This window comes from Saccostrea echinata, unplaced genomic scaffold (assembly GCF_033153115.1).
Source record: "Saccostrea echinata isolate AGI-Se365-2 ecotype Australia unplaced genomic scaffold, CSIRO_AGI_Sech_v1 ptg000037l, whole genome shotgun sequence".
NCBI classification, from domain to species: domain Eukaryota; kingdom Metazoa; phylum Mollusca; class Bivalvia; order Ostreida; family Ostreidae; genus Saccostrea; species Saccostrea echinata.
In genome coordinates, this window is record NW_026889786.1 from 1,189,489 (window position 1) to 1,212,167 (window position 22,679).

Genomic DNA, 22,679 nt, shown 5'->3' on the forward strand with positions numbered 1-22,679 from the left:
TTGGCCCCCAATGACACGAACCCGGGCTCTTCCCTGGGAGGTCTTTCCCCTGTCACTTCCAGGCCATAGCACGGCACCAAAAGTAATGGGAGAAGAGAAAAATGTGATGGACCAGACTGTCAAGAAATGCTTCTTTTCCATTATACTCATATGATATGGGAGTAGGGGTATCATTTTGTGAGCTCAGTGCTCACATTACCTTTATAACTAGTTTTTTAATTATTGCATTAATTATAGGTGAAGCGGTCAGACTCATTCGATCACCAGTGGCCAGATAGCTCAGCTGGTAGAGCTCCTGACTGGAGATTCAGGGGGTCCGGGTTTAAATCCCAATCTAGTCTGTCACATTTTTCTCTTTTCATGTTACATTTGGTGCCGTGTCATGCCCTGGAAGTAAAAATGATTGATCTCATTTTTGTGGCAGCAGTCAGACATTGTGTGCTTCAATGCATACTAGTCATGCTGGCTTGTCTGGTCTCCAACCTCAGGATTTTAAGTGCTTTGAATTATGTGTTTATTCGGGGAAAAAAATTATCTGATGACATGATTTACAAGGATATGTCAAATTAATATGCAGCACCCAAATTATTACAGCCATTTGTAGATTCTTATATTAGGAGTTTTTCACCAAAGTACCGACAACACAAGTCCATCTTTAAAATGCCCCTAGTTGGTGGAATTATAATATTTCTAAAGATGTACCTTTCAGTAATGAAAAAATCAACAGAGCATTCTATAAAAAAAAAATTCATTTAATCTCTCTTCAAAATATCTATATAAATAGAATTCTAATAAGCTTTCTAAAAAAAATTATGAAGTATAGATTTCAAAATTAATTTTCATATTTTCTTGTCTAAGATATTATATTTTCAACAAGAACTATGCCTTATTTCAAAATTTAAAATACTTAAAAGCACAGTTATTTATAAAAATATAACATCACATTCATTCAACAAACAAATGTATAGTATAAATATATACATGTAGAACAGTATAAAACACATAAATTCTACTTCTTTGTGAAAAATGAAGTTATAGACTTTTGATTCTTGTCAGTATCTGTAGGCTTCTTTTTCTGAAAGGAGAGAAAAAAAAACGTTTGAAATGTGTAACAAGTTTGTTTGTATAGATATCCCTTCTTATACATATTTACAAAGGTATTGAACCCACCTTCTTCCCAGAGCTAGAGGTTTCAAGAGCTTTCAAAACCTATTGAAAATGTAACAAAAGAATACATATTTAGTACACACACAACTTTTAATAACAGTTAATTAAAATGGTACCATCAATAGCAACCATGGCACATTATAACAAAACTTGTTACAGTGGCCTGGAAAATGAAACTGCAAAATAAATTAACAAATTATTTTAAGATTTTTAGTCAATAAAAATTAAATTTGATTTTAATACAATATGAGCTATAACCTTCTTCATGGCGGTAGAAACAGCAGCAGATGAGAATTCCTCCCTTGTCACCCATCGACCGTTCTCTGTATGAATATTTGAACTGTCTATTTCTGATTCACTGACCACTAAAGACTGAACAATGTAAGTCTGGTGGATATGGGAAAATATATGTTCTACCTGGAAACAACAATTTTACAAGTTTTGTCACTAGACTGTAAGTACATGTAATGATTAGTATAATTCAAGTTTTATCTATTTTGAGCCTGTCTGTATTAAAGCACTGTAAATAAATGATATACATGTTACGTTTCACTGTTTTACCTATGTGAAAATAACGTGTGGGTCCCCCAACTCTGTTTGTTGAACATAAGAGTAAAGAAATTTTATAAAAGTACAAATTTTATCATTAAATTAAACCCTTGTCTCTCCCACTCATATAAATGTGGACAAAGAATATCCTATAATTAGTAACAATAAATAATAATACTTAAAAGGTAGATTTAATAATATAGATCTAGCAGGAGCGTCAAATTACTTGTGGGAGTAACTCTCTCCGATAAATTTCTCCCACTCTAGAATATTCACTTAAGGTCAAGATCTAGTAAATAAAAGGAGCCTACAGATTTCTCAAATTTGAGAAATAAATTCCTTTAATGACGCTTTATAAGTATAGCTTGGTCAAATAAGGTGTTTCGGGGCATAATTTGTAGGTAAACAAGACGAAAAATCATATCTTAAACTTTCATTTCCAATGAAAAATTAAGAAAATCAGTCATGAATATGGGAGTTTTTTCCATATCAGACAAATTAAATGTATCCAGATTGCCTACAGTCTCTCAGAAAACTATATTTTGTATATTCTTAGCCTCTTCTTTAAAATAATATTAAATTGAATATAGGTTTCGGGATTGCTTTTCACATGATTTCAAATTGAATTCCAGAAAAGTACTTCATTTTCTACATAATTCTTTTACAGCTGTAAAGTACGGGAAAAAGAAAGTTTAATTTGATTATGACGTCATAAAGGATCTAGCATCAAAAAGGCAGTCTAAAATCATTTACTAGATCTTGACCTTAATATAATGAATATAAAATTATTTTATATAAATGATCCTATTAATAGATTATCCCAATTTTGGGTCAGGCATCAGCTCCCATTAATTAAAGTTAGAATTGACAATTACCCAACGAGATTCCTCAGTCATGATACGTCTTGATCTCAGATGAGAGCTAGGAAATCTGTCTCTGAAATCAGCTGATCGCTGTTTATATATGACGTTCTTGTGTATGACATTACTACGGATATGACGTTTCACACGCATCTCTACCCGCATAGGTATTACATAAGAGCTATATAAGACTTCAGATAGGATTTATATTCCCAAGAAAGGGTCTAAATTAATTACCTGTTTGGTTTATTAAATAAACGACATTGCAAGTCAATCCCGATCGAGGAATTTCGGGTTATAAACATTTCGATAGATACTTCTATCTCAAAACACAATCCAATAATCATGAATCATAAAATTAAATGCAAATACATGTACGTTATTTACATGTTTCATATCATTACTTTATAAGTGATAAGCTGGCATGGCTATTTAGCTCACATGGTCTTGTTACATTAAATCATTTATCCAATCATATAAATAAACAGACATAAAGAAGCTACATTCGTAACATACATTTCAATAATATAAATATGGAAGAATTTATAATATTACTTTATAGAGATACCCTATTGCTTTAATTTCTGTACAAAAGCCATGACATGGGGGTACTCACTTCACCCACGACCATTGACTGAGTAGAGGGTGGGACAAGCAGTCCACAGGACTTTTGGAGGATTTCATGTACTGTGTGATGTGAATTTTCATCATCTTCTTCCATTTTAACTGAGGGAAATTCCCAGAGACCAGCTAAAAGACCTGGTATAAAAAGCACAAATTTATATGATTTTTTTCAACTATAGATAAAAAAAATATCACTTCCTGTATTCAATTTTCATATCTAATCATGCATTCTGGGAAAAAAATGACAATCCAATAGAAAAAAGTCAAGTGACAGCCGTTAATCCCTCAATATTGCCTCTTAAAATCAATAATTTTTCGACATTTTGTTTGATGCTATATGTGTAAGGGAGTGTACCTTTCTGAGATCTCTGTACCAAATAATACTGTAGCTCCTCAGTTTCTGATTTCTTACACAAAACACACACACTGGTCCTCTCTACGCGAGCAGCTTTCTTTCCAGATTTTCTGGGATAATTCTGAACACCTTCTCTGAAAAACCAATCAATTCATTAAGACATGCAACTATGCATAATCAAATACATTTTGAACATCTTTGAAAAAATCAATTACTTAGAGCAAGAAATTTCAATAAGAAGTGTCTTTTTCAAAACAAGGATACTGCAAACTTATTTTCAAGAACTGAAAATCTCAAAAATCCAAAACTGATTTGGTGCTCACAACTTCATCAATACTCATCATTGCATTTAACTTTGACAAAAAAACTCTTGTCATTATTGATATGTCAGATTTTTTGGGAGGTTACCCCTTCCCCCACTGTTTAAACCATAGCGACCTGTTTGTTTGAAAGCAATATCTATATGTTAGTATCGTTTTATTTACGTCATAATTCAGACGAATACATTGTAACTTAACGTTTTTGTAAAAGGGGAAGGGACAGAAAAAAATTTGACAACTTATTTTTAAAAATATTGCTCAAAATCCAAATTCAATGGGGTGGGGGTGGGGTTTTACATTTCTTCTGAAAAATGTAAAAAATAAATATCTTTTATCAATCTTTGGATGTTGAAACCATGTTTCAAAAGAGATGAAAATGTTGCTGTTGAATTCCTCCTCCAATAAATGCAGGTATAGTTTGTTCATAAAGGTAAACTCTACCTGTACCCCTTAGTGGGCCCCTTAATTGAGTGTGATAATTAGATGTTTGTTTTGTCCAGTAGATGTTCGGGGAATACACCACTGATATCATGAAAGAAAAAGTGAGCAAGCTCACATACCCCATGCTCCCCCAAACTTGACAATGCAACATATGAATGGTACAGTGCACTTTAAATACACAGTATAATTCAAACATAGGTAATCAGAGATTACAGAGCTCACCTCAACAAATGTTGTCTTTAAGTAAGGCAAAGTCCCACACTAAACTAATAATCTAGGAGTGTGCATCCCTAGATGCAACATTTATGCAATTTTGGTCTGATAGGGCTTGCAGTTACTTGGGAATAGACTTATCTGAAAACTTAAAACTAGTCACTCATCCAGAAAATGTAGGTCAAATCCAGCATCTGAAGCAAGTCTGAGATTGTTCATCCCTTGATGCATCATCCATGCAAGTTTCGTTCAGATAGGCCTTACAGTTACTTGGAAATGAGATCTGCTCCAGAAACTTTAACTTGGTCACTCATCCTGAAAATGAAGGTCAGATCCAGCATCCAAAGCAAGTCAAAGAGTGTGCATCCTTAGATGTATCATCCATGCAAGTTTAGTCAATACAGGGCTTATAGTTACTTGGAAATGACATCTGCTCCAAAAACTTTAACCTGGTCACTCATCTGGAAAATGTAGGTCAGATCCAGCATCTGAAGCAAGTCCAGTAGTGTGAATCCTTAGATTTATCATCCATGCAAGTTTAGTCAATATAGGGCTTATAATGACTTGGAAATGAGATCTGCTCCAAAAACTTTCACCTGGTTACTCATCCGGAAAATGAAGGTCAGATCCAGCATCTGAAGCAAGTCCAGTAGTGTGAATCCTTAGATGTATCATCCATGCAAGTTTGGTCAATATAGGGTTTATAGTTACTTGGAAATGAGATCTGCTCCAAAAACTTTAACCTGGTTACTCATCCGGAAAATACAGGTCAGATCCAGCATCTGAAGCAAGTTCAGTAGTGTGCATCCTTAGATGTATCATCCATGCAAGTTTGGTCAATATAGGGCTTATAGTTACTTGGAAATGAGATCTACTCCAAAAACTTTAACCTAGTCACTCATCCGAAAAATGTAGGTCAGATTCAGCATCCGAAGCAAGTTCAGTAGTGTGCATCCTTAGATGTATCATCCATGCAAGTTTGGTCAATATAGGGCTTATAGTTACTTGGAAATGAGACCTGCTCCAAAAACTTTAACCTGCTCCAAAAACTTCAACCTGCTCCAAAAACATTAACCTGGTCATTCTTTAGCTGAAATTGCAGCATCTGAAACCTTGACTGGTACAATGAAACACACTAGAAGCATCCTCCATGCATCTCTGACTGATATAGGCCAAAGAAGTACTTGAAAGGAAAACTGCTCCAAAAACCTTAACCTGGGACGCCAACGCCGACGCCGAGGGTATTACATAAGCTCCCCCAACTTCGTTGAGGTGAGCTAAAAAGGGGCATTATCACATCAAAACTTCTTGCATATAAGGACATTCAAGTCTTTGTTACAAATTTAATTGGGCTGAAGTTTCTAGATAAATAATGGAACCAAAATTGCTTGGTAATATGCAAGTCTACACATCACGGTATGTCTGAAATACCTACAAAGTTTCACGAAAATAAGTGCAGGAGTTATGCTGACAAACTGGTTTTTTTTTTAATTCCTCAGTGATTTCGATTTGTTAACGACTGTAAGTGCATGTCCATGTGTGTGTTGAATCATTAATAATTTGGTCTTAAAATTAATAGGGTTTTTTAAGGTCCTAAAGTATTTCACAAAAAAATTCATTACAAAAGCTGATTCCAGTGGATTTCCTTATTACTTTTTCAAAGCACCATATAAGTGGAATTTTTAGCGAGTTGCAAATTTAGGGATTTGTCCTGAAAATTCAATACATACATTTCTGCAAGAAGTAATTTTTTAGCGATTTTATAATACCTAGAAATCTAATGCTAGTGTGGAAGGAATTTTTAGCGATATTCAATTTCAGTGATCTCAACGCTATCGCCAAAAATGTCAAAACTTAATCCTGGCTAAAATTTCTGCTGATATGGTATTGATTCACAGAATCTTCTCAGTATACAAGTTGCAAATGTAATTACATCCCACAAACCTGCAAAATTCTGGTAGCCCCAAACATCCCCCCCCCCCATGAATTAAAATGATTCCACAGAATTTAATGATTATGTGTCCACTACATTGGAGCACATACAGAAAAACCACTACACCCGTGATTTTCCTGCCATGAGATAAAATGCAAGGCCTAATTTATTTACATACTTTTCATCCCAAGCCTCATTTTCTGGTAAACAAAGCTCACACTGGTCAGCAGCTAGAAATAATTATTTAACAATTATTAGTCCTCTTTATATATACATGTATAGTAGAAAACAGAGCAAATGCAATAAAATAACCAACAAAAACATTGTAATTTTCCAAATTAGTTCTTCCATTAAAATTCAATGTAAGAGAACCTATTTAAGGAGTCTGCTTACTAAAAATATTGATAACCTTGCCACATTTGATAACCGTGCCACATTTGATAACCGTACCACATTTGATAACCGTACCACATTTGATAACCTTACCACATTCTATGTCTGGGACAGAAGTTCTTGAAATGACACCAAGTTTATTACCATTTCTTAGCTTGTTCTTGTCTACCTGAAATCCACATTGTGCAAGCTTTCAATTCTTATTACTTATGTGTAATTATTGCATATAAATAGTTAATATCTGTTTACACTCCATCAATAGTCATTAATCAATAATCATCCAATACATTAAAACTCCTTTAGTACAAACACGGATATAACGAATTTACGGATATAGTGAAGTTTTTTACAATCCCCGGCGAAATTCTGAACAATTCCTTGTAAAATATTACGGTTATAACGAACTCGGATATAATGAATTTATGGTTATAGTGAACTGATTCTGTGTCCCCTAGAGGTTAAAAATAACGAAATTTACATCTTTTATAGTGAATTTTTAAAGAATTTAGTTTTTAAAATATTGAACTGACATTTACTTTGTAAGTATTAGGGATGTCAAATCGGTCAACTTTTGATAATCAGTTACTCGGACGTTTTTCCGATCGAGTACCCAGGTACTCGGTAAAATTGCAAATGTTAATTTTTAATTGTTAATTTGTTAAACCCCAGAGCTGTTTTGATCACGTTTTATGAATGTATATAAACATGGAGTCCAACGGAAATGATTTTTGGTACTAAATTTATTATTAAATAAACACAAATGACGCAATCATAAAAAATTACAAATGTTTAGGATCTATTTCATCAATGCAAAAAGAGGATAATCTGTTACGCAGGTTTGTAATGATTAGACTAGCGAAAGAGAAGGAACGGGCGTTGCTTGGATCGCTAGTCTAATATTTTTTCATATGTTGGTTGTTTCCCCGTATACACTAAACTTACCATGGAAACTGACTTTAAAAATTTTTTTTTTTTGGAATCTTTACTTATTTTGAAGTGGGTAGCGGCATTTCTATGCACGTCCGATTTCACTGCCGTATATTAATTAAATAATGTAAAAATGATTGGAAGATAATAGACCATATTAAACGATGTTCACTGAAATACAATCATTGAATCCATTCAAAAATTAAGACCACATAGGTGAGAACAGCTGTGTACCAGGTGATTGGTCACTAATTACTGTGTATACACAGCCATAGGCGATAACGGGTGTTTACATGTGTACATAGATGACGACACGCTAATTACCCGTATGCATATTTAAGTTATTTTTGATAAAAATATGTACTTTGAAATAAGAAAAAATACACATCCGAGTGACCGAGTACCATTTTTAGTATTTGATACTCGGACGTTCGATCGAGTACCCGGTTAACTGGGTACTCGTTGACATCCCTAGTAAGTATATATATTTAGAACACTATTCATCCGAAAATTTTTGAACTCCAAGATAAACTTTATATTTTATACTTCACTAAATACATTTGGTAGTCATACATCAAGGAAAAAAAATCTATATTGCGAAGTCGCTATGCATACTTTGACCAATTTGTTATATGGATATAACGAATTACAGATATAGCGAAGTGAATTCTCAGGTCCCCAGAACTTTGCTATAACCGAGTTTTACTGTACATGTACTGATCAATAATTATCATATTCTGGTATTAATAATTATTAGATATTAATCATAATTTTCATAATATTTGAAGAAATTGCATGTGAAACATGGAACTAGAGTTTTATGGCAAACCTTAATGGTTTCCATGAGACCCTATTAAACATTTCTTACTATAATACAAGTAATTACATTCAAATCTTTTTAGGACAGAGATTAAACTTCCAGACATTCAAGAATTCAAAATAACAAAGTTCAGTTGTACATACCATAGACTTAGCAAGGCAGAGATTCTGCACAGGACACAAATCACAGTTGGGAGATTTGGGGGTACAAACTGTTGCCCCAAGCTCCATCATTCCTTGATTAAAATCCCCAGGTTGATCAGGATCAACAATCTCATCAGCTAGACTCCTAAAATTCAATGAATGGCAATAATCATTCCATTCTGTTATCATGCTTTTGATTAGTATTTTTGCTAAGATGAAAGTAAAATATTAATAAGTAGGGGACTTTTTTTTTAGCCCTGATTAAGTACATAAAACTACCATAGTTTGTTCTGGACTGGCTGACTTGTAGAGTTGGCTCCAATGACTCTCATCCTGCACAAAACTCTGATCACATTGCCGTCAACAATCCCTGTGGTCTATTAAAATAAAATAAGTACTATTTTCTCTCTGCATAGCAAAATATACACAGTGATTCATAGGAGGCAAATGGGCCACAATGCTCACCTTAGTCATGTTTCACAGTTTGAGAAAAGATCAATTTTGTGTTTTAGAAACATTATTTTGGTGGTATGTTTCCTTTTTTTCCCTTATTGTTAATTTCTTTACATAAATACTCAGCATGTTCCTCAATAAAAATACTATATGCTCCAAAAACTTTAACCTGGTTGCTCATCCGGAAAATGTAGGTCAGATCCAGCATCCAAAGAAAGTCCAGTAGTGTACATCCTTAGATATATCATCCATGCAAGTTTGGTCAAAATAGGACTTATATTTGCTTGGAAATGAGATCTGCTCCAAAAACTTTAACCCGGTCACTCATCTGGAAAATGTAGGTCAGATCCAGCATCTGAAGCAAGTCAAGTAGTGTGCATCCTTAGATGTATCATCCACTGCAAGTTTGGTCACTATTGGGCCTATAGTTAATTGGGAATGAGACTTGCTCTAAAAACTTTAACCTGCTCCAAAAACTTTAATCTTCTCCAAAAACATTAACCTGGTCATTCTTTAGCTGAAATGGCAGTATATGAAACCTTGACTGGTACCATGAAACACTAGAAGCATCCTCCATGCATCTCTGATTAATATAGGGCATAGAAGTACTTGAAAAGAAATCTGCTCAAAAAACTTTAATCTGGGACGCCAATGCCGAGGGTATTACATAAACTCCCCCAACTTCGTTGAGGTGAGCTAAAAATTAACAGAAAGATTTCCCCATTTTAACTCCTACCTGATTATAAGCAATAGAGGCAATTGCTGACGTTTTTAAAGCAATCTACTAAGCATGAAGTCTTGCTACTCACATAACTTTACTTCATGGAGGCAACTGCTCTGTCATCCCTGACCCTCGGCAATGTAAGTAATTCCTTTCACTAAACTCAACTGACCACAAGAAGATGTCACAATTGCCATTGACTCAAATCTAATTAAAATTATATGTTGGATCCATTCTCACACTAGCTACACTAGTATGTGAGCATGTCTAACATCTAATCTTAATTAGATTGCATCGACTCTACACTAACCTGATCACAAGCAATAGAGACAACTGCCCAATCTTAATATCCACCTGACCATAAGCTAAGGAGACAACTGCCTACCATAAACACTCACCTGACTATTAGCTATAAAGATAACTGCCCAGTTATAATAACCCCTTAACCATAAGCAATAAAGACAACTGTCCAATCATAACACCCCCTGACTATAAGCAATAAAGACAACTGTCCAATCACAACACCCCCTGACTACAAGCATTTAACACAAATGCCCAATCAACACCCATCTAACCATTAGCTATAAAGGTAAATGCCCAATCATAAAACCAACCTGACCATCAGCAATAAAGACAACATTAAGAAACATCCCCCACCTGACCATAAGCTATAACCAGAAGTCTCTGACAAGACTGTAGCTCTACTGGTTGCATTTATAAAGGAAGATAAAAGTAGCACTTGGACTTGAAACTTTGCAACAGCAATAAATAGAATAATGATCCTTAGTTTAGTCTCTTTTGTGGCAAGATTTATTATTATATCAGACTAAAACTGTAGGAGGAGTAGCCTTTTAAAACAATTTTACAGAAATTTTGATTTAAGTAACCATGGCAACATCATTCAACAAAATCAAAAAACAATAACACCAATTATGTATCTCTGTAGTCTACTTGTATGTCACATTATACTGAAATCAGACAAAAAAGTGTAGGAGTAGCGTTTTGAGGGTATTTCAAGAAAATTTCTATTTTTAGTATCCAAGGCAACACTGTTCACCGAAATCCAAAACTGGTACAGAAAATTAAGTATCTTAGTGTAGTTTACTTGTGTGCTAAGTAATACTAAAATCAGACCAAAACTGTAGGGGTAGCATTTTGAAGGTATTTCAAGGATATTTCTATTTTTAGTAACCATGGCAACAATGTTCATCGAAATCAGAAAATCAATATAAAGAATTATGTATCTTAGTGTAGTCTACCTGTGTGCCAAGTTATATTGAAATCAGATCAAAACTGTAGGAGGAGTAGTATTTTGAAAGTATTTCACAGAAATTTCTATTTTTAGTAACCATGGCAACACCCTTCATTGAAATCAAAAACCGATATATAGAATTATGCATCTTAGTATAGTCTACTTGCGTGCCAAGTTATATTGAAATCAGATCAAAACTGTAGGAGGAGTAGCATTTTGAAAGTATTTCACAGAAATTTCTATTTTTAGTAACCATGGCAACACTATTCATCAAAATCAAAAACCGATACACAGAATTATGTATCTTAGTGTAGTCTACTTGTGTGCCAAGTTATATTGAAATCGGATCAAAACTGTGGGAGGAGTAGCATTTTGAAGGTATTTCAAGGATATTTCTATTTTTAGTAACCATGGCAACACTGTTCATCGAAATCAAAAACCGATAAACAGAATTATGTATCTTAGTATAGTCTACTTGTGTGCCAAGTAATATTGAAATCAGATCAAAACTGTAGGAGGAGTAGCATTTTGAAAGTATTTCACAGAAATTTCTATTTTTAGTAACCATGGCAACACCGTTCATCAAAATCAAAAAACGATATACAGAATTATGTATCTTAGTGTAGTCTACTTGTGTGCCAAGTTATATTGAAATCAGATCAAAACTGTAGGAGGAGTAGCATTTTGAATGTTTTTCACAGAAATTTCTATTTTTAGTAACCATGGCAACACCGTTCATCGAAATCAAAAACCGATATACAGAAGTATGTATCTTAGTATAGTCTACTTGTGTGCCAAGTAATATTGAAATCAGACCAAAACTGTAGGAGGAGTACATTTTAAAAGTATTTCACAGAAATTTCTATTTTTAGTAACCATGGCAACACCGTTCATCAAAATCAAAAACCGATAAACAGAATTATGTATCTTAGTATAGTCTACTTATGTGCCAAATAATATTGAAATCAGACCAAAACTGTAGGAGGAGTAGCATTTTGAATGTTTTTCACAGAAATTTCTATTTTTAGTAACCATGGCAACACCGTTCATCTCTGACCAGTAGAGCTAAAAACAACACCCACCTGACCATACGCTATAAAGACAACACCCACCTGACCATAAGCTATAAAGACAATACCCACCCGACCATAAGCTATAAAGACAACACCCACCTGACCATAAGCTATAAAGACAACACCCACCTGACCATAAGCTATAAAGACAACACCCACCTGACCATAAGCTATAAAGACAATTCCCACCTGACCATAAGCTATAAAGACAATACCCACCTGACCATAAGCTATAAAGACAATTCCCACCTGACCATAAGCTATAAAGACAATACCCACCTGACCATAAGCTATAAAGACAATTCCCACCTGACCATAAGCTATAAAGACAACTCCCACCTGACCATAAGCTATAAAGACAACACCCACCTGACCATAAGCTATAAAGACAACACCCACCTGACCATAAGCTATAGAAGCTATTGCTCCTGCTGTGTATCTCCCAACTCCTGGTAAGTGTTTTAACAAGGTCTCTGCTGTCCTTGGCATCTTTCCACTGAATTCTTTAACAACCTAAAATTAAATGAATTTTTTTTGGCTATTAAATTTTACATTAGATTTTTTTAGGGGGTGTCTATTAAGTGATTGATTCTTTCAACATTACAACCTTTTTCAATAATAAATTAAAACATTTTATATTCTGATACGCTTAAATAATACATGCTTACAATAACAAATACCTACAAGTCAGATCAGCAATGTTTTACATATATACCACAATAAATCATCTTCTGGTTAACTCTAACCTTAAAAATTATTTACATTTGGGACAGAAATACATACATCTCATCCATCAGCATTGTAGAGAAAAACAAGTCAATGAAGTACTTTCTGTTTAATATATTGATACACTTCTCACTTTTTTGATATCATTAACTTGTCCTAGACAATTCCTTAAAGTAGTTGTATATGTTTCTGTCACTGCTGAGAGCATTTACATTACTAGCTCCCTGAAGTGGAACCCAAGGTTCTAGTGAGCTTTTCTGATCATGTATGGTTTGTTTTCTATAATTCACATTTTTGAGATCCCTTTCACACAAACTCACCTTCTGAGTTCCCACTCACTCAAACTCACCTTCTTCTAAGTTCCCACTCAATCAAACTAGCCTTCTGAGTTCCCACTCAATCAAACTCACCTTTTGAGTTCCCACTCACTCAAACTCACCTTTTGAGTTCCCACTCACTCAAACTCACCTTTTTAGTTCCCACTCACTCAAACTCACCTTTTGAGCTCCCATTCACTCAAACTCACCTTTTGAGTTCTCACCCACTCAAACTCACCTTTTGAGCTCCTTCCAACAGTCTCCTTCCTCTACTGTAGTAACCCAGACCTGCCCACATCTCATTCACTTCCTAGGATTTCAAAAATGTACAAAAAGCTCATTGAACAATTGCTCAAGGTAAATGTTGTTACAAAATAATACTCAATCAGAAAGAATTACATGTACCATTTGACAGTGTCAGTTTGTGATGAAAAACAACATAAAAAGACAGGAGGCCCATGGGCCTCAATGCTCACCTGAGTCAATATGGCCCTGTTCTTCTACATCAACAGATTTTTTTCCTACATATGTCTACATAAAACTTTGATCCTCCATTGTGGCCCCACCATACCCCTGGGGGTTATGATTTCATCAAATTTGAATCTACACTACCTGAGGATGCTTTAATATTAATGACTAATCATGGCTTTGGTGTTCTTGAGATGATGATTTTTAAAGATTTTTTCCTAAATATTCTCAGTTAAACTTTGATCCCAAATTGTGACCCCTCCCAGGGATCATGATTTGAACAAACTTGAATCTACACTACCTGAGGAAGCTTCCATATCAATATGACCAATCATTGCTTTGTTGTTTTTGAGAGAAGATTTTTAAAGATTTTTTCCTATGTTTTCCCACATTAAACTTTGATTCTGGCCCCATCCTACCCTAGAGGGTCATGATTTGAAAAAAATTGAATCTACACTATGTAATAAAGGTTTCACAAAAATTTCATTTTTTTGGCCCAATGGCTTGAGGTGCCACCAAAATTTTCTATAATTCTAAATTACCTTCCCTTGAAAAGAAAATTTGAAATTTGAACAAACTTAAATCCCCTTCACCCAAGGACCCTTTGTGGCAAATTTGGTTGAAATTTGTCATAATTCTGAAGAAGTCAAAAATGTGAAAAGTTTACATATAGATGGACAACAGACAAAATGAGATCAGAAAAACTCATTTAAGCTTTCAGCTCAGGTGAGCTAAAAATACTTGGTGTTTTATCTTCAAATGCAAATTTTCTAAGTACTCAAACTTTACCTCAAGAGATGCTTTTGCCAAGTCCTGTAGTGTTGGCCATTTCTGTAAGAATACTAGTAACAACGTTGTATGCATGTTTATATTCAACTCTATCATGTACTGTAATGCAACATACATTTTGAACAGTGTTGCCTTGTCTGGCTTCTGAGTTATTCATCCTGTGTCTGTTATTAAACAATTCAGATGTACAAGTATATGGGTATTTTAATTTGCAAGGACAGAAGTCTCATTAATAAGAGGCCCATGGGCCACATCGCTCACCTGAGCACATTGGCTAGGCAAAAGCACAAATCAGTTCAGTATTGAAAAGATTACCCGGGGGGGGGGGGGGGGGGGGGGTTTGGTTACTTGAGAAGATTTTTAAAAAATTTTCCCATATATTCCTTTGTAAAAATTTGATCCCCCATTGTGGTTCCTCCCTATCCCAGGGGTCATCATTTGAACTTGAATCTACACTACCTGAGGATGCTTCCATATCAATATGACTAAACATAGCTTTCCTGTTCTTGAGAAGAAATATTTTTTCTACATGTTCTTATGTAAAACTTTCGATCCCCCAATGGGCCCCACCCAACCCCCCACCCAACCCCTGGGGGTCATCATTTGAACAAAATTTTATCTACACTACCTGAGGATGCTTCCATATCAAAATGACTGATCATGGTTTGCAGTTCTTCAGAAGAAGATATTTTCCTATATATATATCTATTTAAGACTTTGTGGCCCCATCCTACCCACAGGGGTCACGATTTGAACAAAATAGAATCTACACTACCTGAGGATGCTTCCACATAAATATGATCAATCAGGGCTTTGCTGTTCCTGAGAAGAAGATTTTTAGCTCACCTGAGCCAAAGGCTCAAGTGAGCTTTTCTGATCACATTTTGTCCGTCGTCCGTCCGTCCGTCCGTCTGTCTGTCCGTCCGTCTGTAAACTTTTCACATTTTTGACTTCTTCTCAAGAACCACTGGGCCAATTTTGACCAAACTTGGTACAAAGCATCCTTGGGTGAAGGGGAATTTAAATTGTTAAAATGAAGGGCCAAGTCCCCTCACAAGGGGAGATAATCAAGAGAAGACAAAAATAGGGTGGGGTCATTAAAAAATCTTCTTCTCAAGAACCACAGGGCCAGTAAAGCTGAAACTTATATGGAAGCATCCTGGGGTAGTGTAGATTCTAAATTGTTCAAATCATGACCCCCGGGGGTAGGGCGGGGCCACAATGTGGAATCAATGTTTTACATAGAAATATATAGGAAAAATCTTTAAAAATCTTCTTCTCAAGAACCACTGGGCCAGAAAAGCTGAAACTTATGTGGAAGCATCCTGGGGTAGTGTAGATTCTAAATTGTAAAAATCATGACCCCCGGGGGTAGGGCGGGGCCACAATAAGGAATCCAAGTTTTACATTGAAATATATAGGAAAAATCTTTAAAAATCTTCTTCTCAAGAACCACTGAGCCAGAAAAGCTGAAACTTATGTGGAAGCATCCTGGAATAGTGTAGATTCTAAATTGTTCAAATCATGACCCCCGGGGGTAGGGCGGGGCCACAATGTGGAATCAATGTTTTACATAGAAATATATAGGAAAAATCTTTAAAAATCTTCTTCTCAAGAACCACTGAGCCAGAAAAGCTGAAACTTATGTGGAAGCATCCTGGGATAGTGTAGATTCTAAATTGTTCAAATCATGACCCCCGGGGATAGGGCGGGGCCACAATAGGGAATCCAAGTTTTGCATTGAAATATATAGGAAAAATCTTTAAAAATCTTCTTCTCAAGAACCACAGAGCCAGAAAAGCCGAAACTTACGTGGAAGCATCCTGGGGTAGTGTAGATTCTAAATTGTTCAAATCATGACCCCCGGGGGTAGGGCGGCACCACAATAGGGAATCCAAGTTTTACATTGAAATATATAGGAAAAATCTTTAAAAATCTTCTTCTCAAGAACCACTGAGCCAGAAAAGCTGAAACTTATGTGGAAGCATCCTGGGATAGTGTAGATTCTAAATTGTTCAAATCATGACCCCTGGGGATAGGGCGGGGCCACAATAGGGAATACAAGTTTTACATTGAAATATATAGGAAAAATCTTTAAAAATCTTCTTCTCAAGAACCACTGAGCCAGAAAAGCTGAAACTTACGTGGAAGCATCCTGGGATAGTGTAGATTCTAAATTGTTCAAATCAGGACCCCCGGGGGTAGGGCGGGGCCACAATAGGGAATCCAAGTTTTGCATTGAAATATATAGGAAAAATCTTTAAAAATCTTCTTCTCAAGAACCACAGAGCCAGAAAAGCCGAAACTTATGTGGAAGCATCCTGGGGTAGTGTAGATTCTAAATTGTTCAAATCATGACCCCCGGGGGTAGGGCGGCACCACAATAGGGAATCCAAGTTTTACATTGAAATATATAGGAAAAATCTTTAAAAATCTTCTTCTCAAGAACCACTGAGCCAGAAAAGCTGAAACTTATGTGGAAGCATCCTGGGATAGTGTAGATTCTAAATTGTTCAAATCATGACCCCCGGGGATAGGGCGGGGCCACAATAGGGAATACAAGTTTTACATTGAAATATATAGGAAGAATCTTTAAAAATCTTCTTCTCAAGAACCACTGAGCCAAAAACGCTGAAACTTATGTGGAAGCATCCTGGGATAGTGTAGATTCTAAATTGTTCAAATCATGACCCCGGGGGTAGGGCGGGGCCACAATAGGGAAATATTGAAATATATAGGAAAAATCTTTAAAAATCTTCTCAAGAACCACTGGACCAGAAAAACTGAAACTTATGTGGAAGCATCCTGGGATAGTGTTGATTCTAAATTGTTCAAATCATGACCCCCGGGGGTAGGGCGGGGCCACAATAGGTATTACAAGGGGGGGAAGTCTGGTAATGAACAGCATGGCCAAAGTTACTCAGGTGAGCGATGTGGCCCATGGGCCTCTTGTTAAAATTTTTCCTATACATTTCTATGTAAAACTTTGATCTTCCATTGTGGCCCCATCCTACCCCCGGGGGTCATGATCTGAATAAATTTGAATCTACCCTACCTGAGGATGCTTCCATATAAATATGAACAATCTGGGCTTTGCTGTTTCTGAGAAGAAGATTTTTCCTATATATTTCTATGTAAAACTTTGATTCTCCATTGTGGCCCCGCCCTACCCCCCGGGGGTCATGGTTTGAACAAACTTGAATCTACACTACCTGAGGATGCTTCCATATAAATATGACTCATCACGGCTTTGCTGTGCTTGAGAAGAAGATTTTTAAAGATTTTTCCTAAATATTTCTATGTAAAACTTTGATCCTCCATTGTGGCCCCATCCTACCCACGGGGGTCATGATTTTAAGAAACTTGAATCTACACTACCTGAGGATGCTTCCATATAAATATGACTCATCATGACTTTGCTGTTCTTGAGAATGAGATTTTTAAAGATTTTTCTTATATATTTCTATGTAAAACTTTGATCCTCCATTGTGGCCCCGCCCTACCCCCGGGGGTCATGGTTTGAACAAACTTGAATCTATGCTACCCGAGGATGCTTCCATATAAATATGACTCATCACGGCTTTGCTGTTCTTGAGAAGAAGATTTTTAAAGGTTTTTCCTATATATTTCTACGCAAAACTTTGATCCTCCATTGTGGCCCCGCCCTACCCCCGGGGGTCATGATTTGAACAAATTTGAATGTACACTACCTGAAGATGCTTCCACATGAGTTTCATCTTTCCTGGCCCTATGGTTCTTGAGAAGAAGATTTTTAAATGATGCATTTATTTTTTCACTAATTCTTAATTATCTCCCCTTGAAAGAGGGCGTGGCCCTTCATTTGAACAAACTTGAATCCCCTTCACCCAAGGATACTTTGTGGCAAGTTTGGTTGAAATTGGCCCAGTGGTTCTGGAGAAGAAGAAGAAAATGTGAAAAGTTTACAACAACGACGACGACGACGACAGACAACGGACAAATTTTGATCAGAAAAGCTCACTTGAGCCTTTGGCTCAGGTGAGCTAAAAATGCAAGTCCTTCATTCTGTCTATTTAAAGTTGCATGTCTACAGCAAGAAATTTCCAAGTTAACTATATAACATGAACATTAATGAGTGTAAATACTTCACTTCACTACATTGTTTTATGTGCTGAGATAGACATTTCTGTATGTTTTACTTATATACTCATTATCTGTTTTCAAAGAGTGTTATAGAGGTACATGTATTGTTTTGAAAATGAGTACCCTACTTCAGAATGAATTGTCAACATGATAGAGGGTATTTCCTCCTAAAACCTTAAATGAATGTAAACACAGATAATCAAAGATTACAGAGCTCACCATATTGAATGTTATCATTAAGTAAGGCAAAGTCCCACACCAAACAAATGTTCTGATGGTGTGCATCCACAGATGCAGCATCTATGCAAGTCTGGCCTGGGTAGGATTTTTAGCTACATGGGAATGGACTTGCTCAAAAAAAATTTTCTGTTCAATCATCTGGAAAATGTAAGATTCTGAAGTAAATCTGGTAGTGTGCATCCCTATATGCACCATCCATGTAGGTTTGGTCGGCATAGGGAAATCTTCTTATCCCTAGATGCACCATCCATGCAAGTTTGGTCAGCATAGGGACTTAAAGTCTTAAAAGAACCTGGGAATGAACCTCTTCAAAAAAAAAAACTTTAATCTGGTCAATCACCAGAAAATGTAGGTCAGATCCAGTATAGAGCAAGTCTGGTAGCTTTCATTCTACATAAATCATTCATAAGGCTTATAGTTACTTGGGAATGCTTAAATAATTTGAACCTGTTTACTCATCAAGAAAATATAGGTCAGATCCAGTATTCAAAGCATGTCTAATAGTGTGTATCTCTAAATGCATCATATTAACGCAAGCACAGGAGTTCGCGTACCTATCAATTTTACCGAAATTTTCAGTAAATATAAAAAATATGTAATACCTATAATAATAATGTTATTATTATAGGTATTACGCATTTTTTTTATTTACTAAAAAATTCAGTAAAATTGATAGGTACACAAACTCCTGTGATGCAAGTTTGGTTCTGGTAGGGCTTACAGTTACTTGAAAATGGACTTGCTACTAAAACTTTCACCAGGACATCAATGCTGATGCCAGTGTTGGGAAGTAGAGCATAAGCTTAAGCTCATCTAAACTTCATTGAGGTGAGCTAAAAATGTAGCTATGTAAGACGTAAATTGATCCAAAAATATAGTCCTTGTATGGGTTATTTTTGTGTATGTCAAATTGCAACTTGAATTTACTGACCTTGATCAATTTTATTTTGGGACAACCAATCACTAAATGAGAATTCTGGAGCAAATCTTGTAACTGAATAAACATTGTAGGAATCAATCAATTTAAGAATAAATATTGCTGTAAATGAGAAAAAAAATCTAAAAATGCATTTATTTATCAATGTTTTAATGATGACATACAGCAAAACCATTTATCTGTACTGATATTCACTTTATCAAGCTTTCCTACATTTCAAGCACAAATCTTTGTAAGATCTTGTGAGATCTGTTATGGCTGCTAAAGAAGACGACTGGTAAATGTGTGCAGTTGTATTTTACTATGTGTTAGCATATAAAGGGCTAGGTTGTTTATTTTGAATAAAAATTTCACCTTATTCAAAGGAAGACTAATTCAAAAGCTATTTATTTTGTGTAAAGTAGCACATATTAAAAGAAAATTACATCACTTCAGAGATCCTGAGGAAATGTAGCCCTCTCCCAAAAACATCAGATAAAAAATCAGAGAGGGCTACACTACTGCTGCTACAAGTGTGCATGACTGCTATTTAAATTTCTTTGTGTAATTTATACTTGTATTCCAATGAGACAGAAGAGCTGTATGTGTTCTCTAAAGCTCTGTTAATATGGGCTCATACTTAGTACAAGTGTCAATTTTACTTGCAAGCAAATTTTACTCTTCATGTGTAAATGTAATTTTTGCAAAGCATTCTCAAACTGTATGAAGTTTGCAATTTTAAAGTATTGTGTAAATTCTTGTTTAGGCTTCCTAACTGCTCTTCAACTCAGTGTTCCTACCATGCACTAAGAATAACATTGCCATTTCTTGATCAAACGCTTCTTTACATAATAATACAACAGATGGTCAGTTCTTTCTAAAATAAAAAAGATGCATGTTTTCATGAAATGGATGATGCTTCATATTTCTAAACAATCAATATTTCTATCCTTGTGTAAATTTTGCTATGTGTTCACATGACTGAAAATACACCAGCAGTAAATTTACTCATATGTAAAAGTTAATTTGCACCTAGTCTGACTAGATGTAAATTTGCACTAGGAGTAAAAATGTTCACATCCAAATCTTGCTTACCACCCCTCACATGCAGATAATAATGTCAAGTTCAAATAAACAAGATTATTTTATTCGCTTATTCAAAGACTAACATTTCTAACCTTCATCCATCTTTTATAATAGTCAATTACTGTGGCCACTTGTGTTTGTTGCAACATGATCTCTGATACCCACACTGCAACAAAAGTATGAAATATACTGCATCTGACAATCTTCATTTGAGAAAGCACAGTTGTGTATTAAATACAAACATTTATGACACATTAGAGTGTCTGTTCTTTTTAGTATAAATTCTTTTTATTGTTTCTTTTTCCATATTGTGCGAGATTCAGCTGAGGTGGATATCGATATAAAAGCATAAGGCAAAATATCCACCCGAGCTGAATCTCGGCTGAGATTACATTGTTTGGAAATCAACATTTCATTATGTAGTGTACATATATCTGTATATCTTGTGATTTTGTCTAATCGTTTCACAGAAATATCATGATGAGTTTCTTCTTCTTAAACATGACGTATGTATGATTTCATTTTCTTGCTCTGCACAACCAAAATTAACGTCTCTCTTACTACTGTGGAATCATTTTAATTCGTAGGGGCCAATGTTTGTGGGAGCAAAATTTTATTCATTCATGTGTACATAATTTCGTGGGTTACTTGTTTATACGGTAGATTAAATGAATCAATATGTTTACAAAATAAACATTCGTGGGGATGTAAATTCGTGGGTAAGGGTGACCCAAGAAATCCACGAACAATGGTCTCCCATGAAAAATGATTAAACAGTAATTGGCTGATAGCTACCTGCATACGCCCTTTGATCAATATCTGGATTTGTCAGGTGTTTTCTCCATGGTAAATCTCTTTGATTTTCTTTAAACCACGCCACTAAGCACTTGCGGAATTCTCTCTTTTCCTCGTCTTTAAAGTCGTGAATTGGTGGATTTGACATGCCTATAAAATATAGCTCTCTTAATTTCATCACTACCACCTAACATTACCCAATTTACATTGTGTGGGTATTAATTCGTCACTGACGTACGGATAATCAGTCAGAATCAACTGAGCATGTACCAATTAAATTGCATGTTCTATAATTACTATTCAAATCTTGCTGCCTTTTTTTTTACTAGGCAATGTACATGTATGTAATCTATGGGCACCAATAATCGTCAATATGAAAATTTGCAGTTATTTCACATAAAATTATCAATGCTACAGACACAAAGATTTTACCATCGCCAGGTCCTTTATCTGCGAACGTATCCTTTAGTTTTCGCTTCACCATATCCAATATCACTTCGTTATGCAATATATTCACGAGGAAATGCGGGATGGCGCCAAAACGTGATTGTATACCGATCCCGACCTATTTAGAAGCACAAAATTCTATCTCCATATGAATTTACATTCCTAATCAATATTTATACCGTTGTTTTCCCCAAGTTGTCAAAAAAAAAATCAACAAAAAACAAAACAAAACAATTAAAAAAAACAAATCAAAAACAATCAGAAAAAAATATATGCATAAATCATCCGACTGTCCACTTTTAAGTGATACAAATTATATTTTTTCAATGTAAACTTTTTTGTATTCATAATCCTCATTATCCTCTTAATAGCTTCAGATTTTTTATTACCTCTTTATATATATATATATATATATATATATATATATAAAACCTGGGTTAAACCAGTTCTTTGAAGATCCCCACTCAGTCTTTAGAAGACATTGGTCTGATCAATAAATGTTTTCATTTCAATTTTCAACTCTTTACAA

At 35.2% G+C, this 22,679-nt stretch overlaps 1 protein-coding gene across 1 annotated transcript; it reads right to left on the reverse strand.

Annotated features, from left to right (window-relative positions):
• Positions 1-924: 924 nt before the first annotated feature.
• Positions 925-22,202, reverse strand: LOC133200154 (adenine DNA glycosylase-like). The gene is made up of 15 exons (XM_061335912.1): positions 22,136-22,202; positions 21,704-21,853; positions 21,001-21,074; positions 14,545-14,586; positions 13,526-13,597; positions 12,644-12,757; positions 9,025-9,122; positions 8,746-8,890; positions 6,949-7,024; positions 6,641-6,692; positions 3,556-3,689; positions 3,193-3,335; positions 1,426-1,584; positions 1,171-1,209; positions 925-1,075 (listed from the first exon to the last, which is right to left on the reverse strand). The coding sequence occupies exons 1-15, from the start codon at positions 22,185-22,187 to the stop codon at positions 1,010-1,012; spliced, it is 1,416 nt and encodes a 471-aa protein (XP_061191896.1). The 5' UTR covers positions 22,188-22,202; the 3' UTR covers positions 925-1,009.
• Positions 22,203-22,679: the final 477 nt, after the last annotated feature.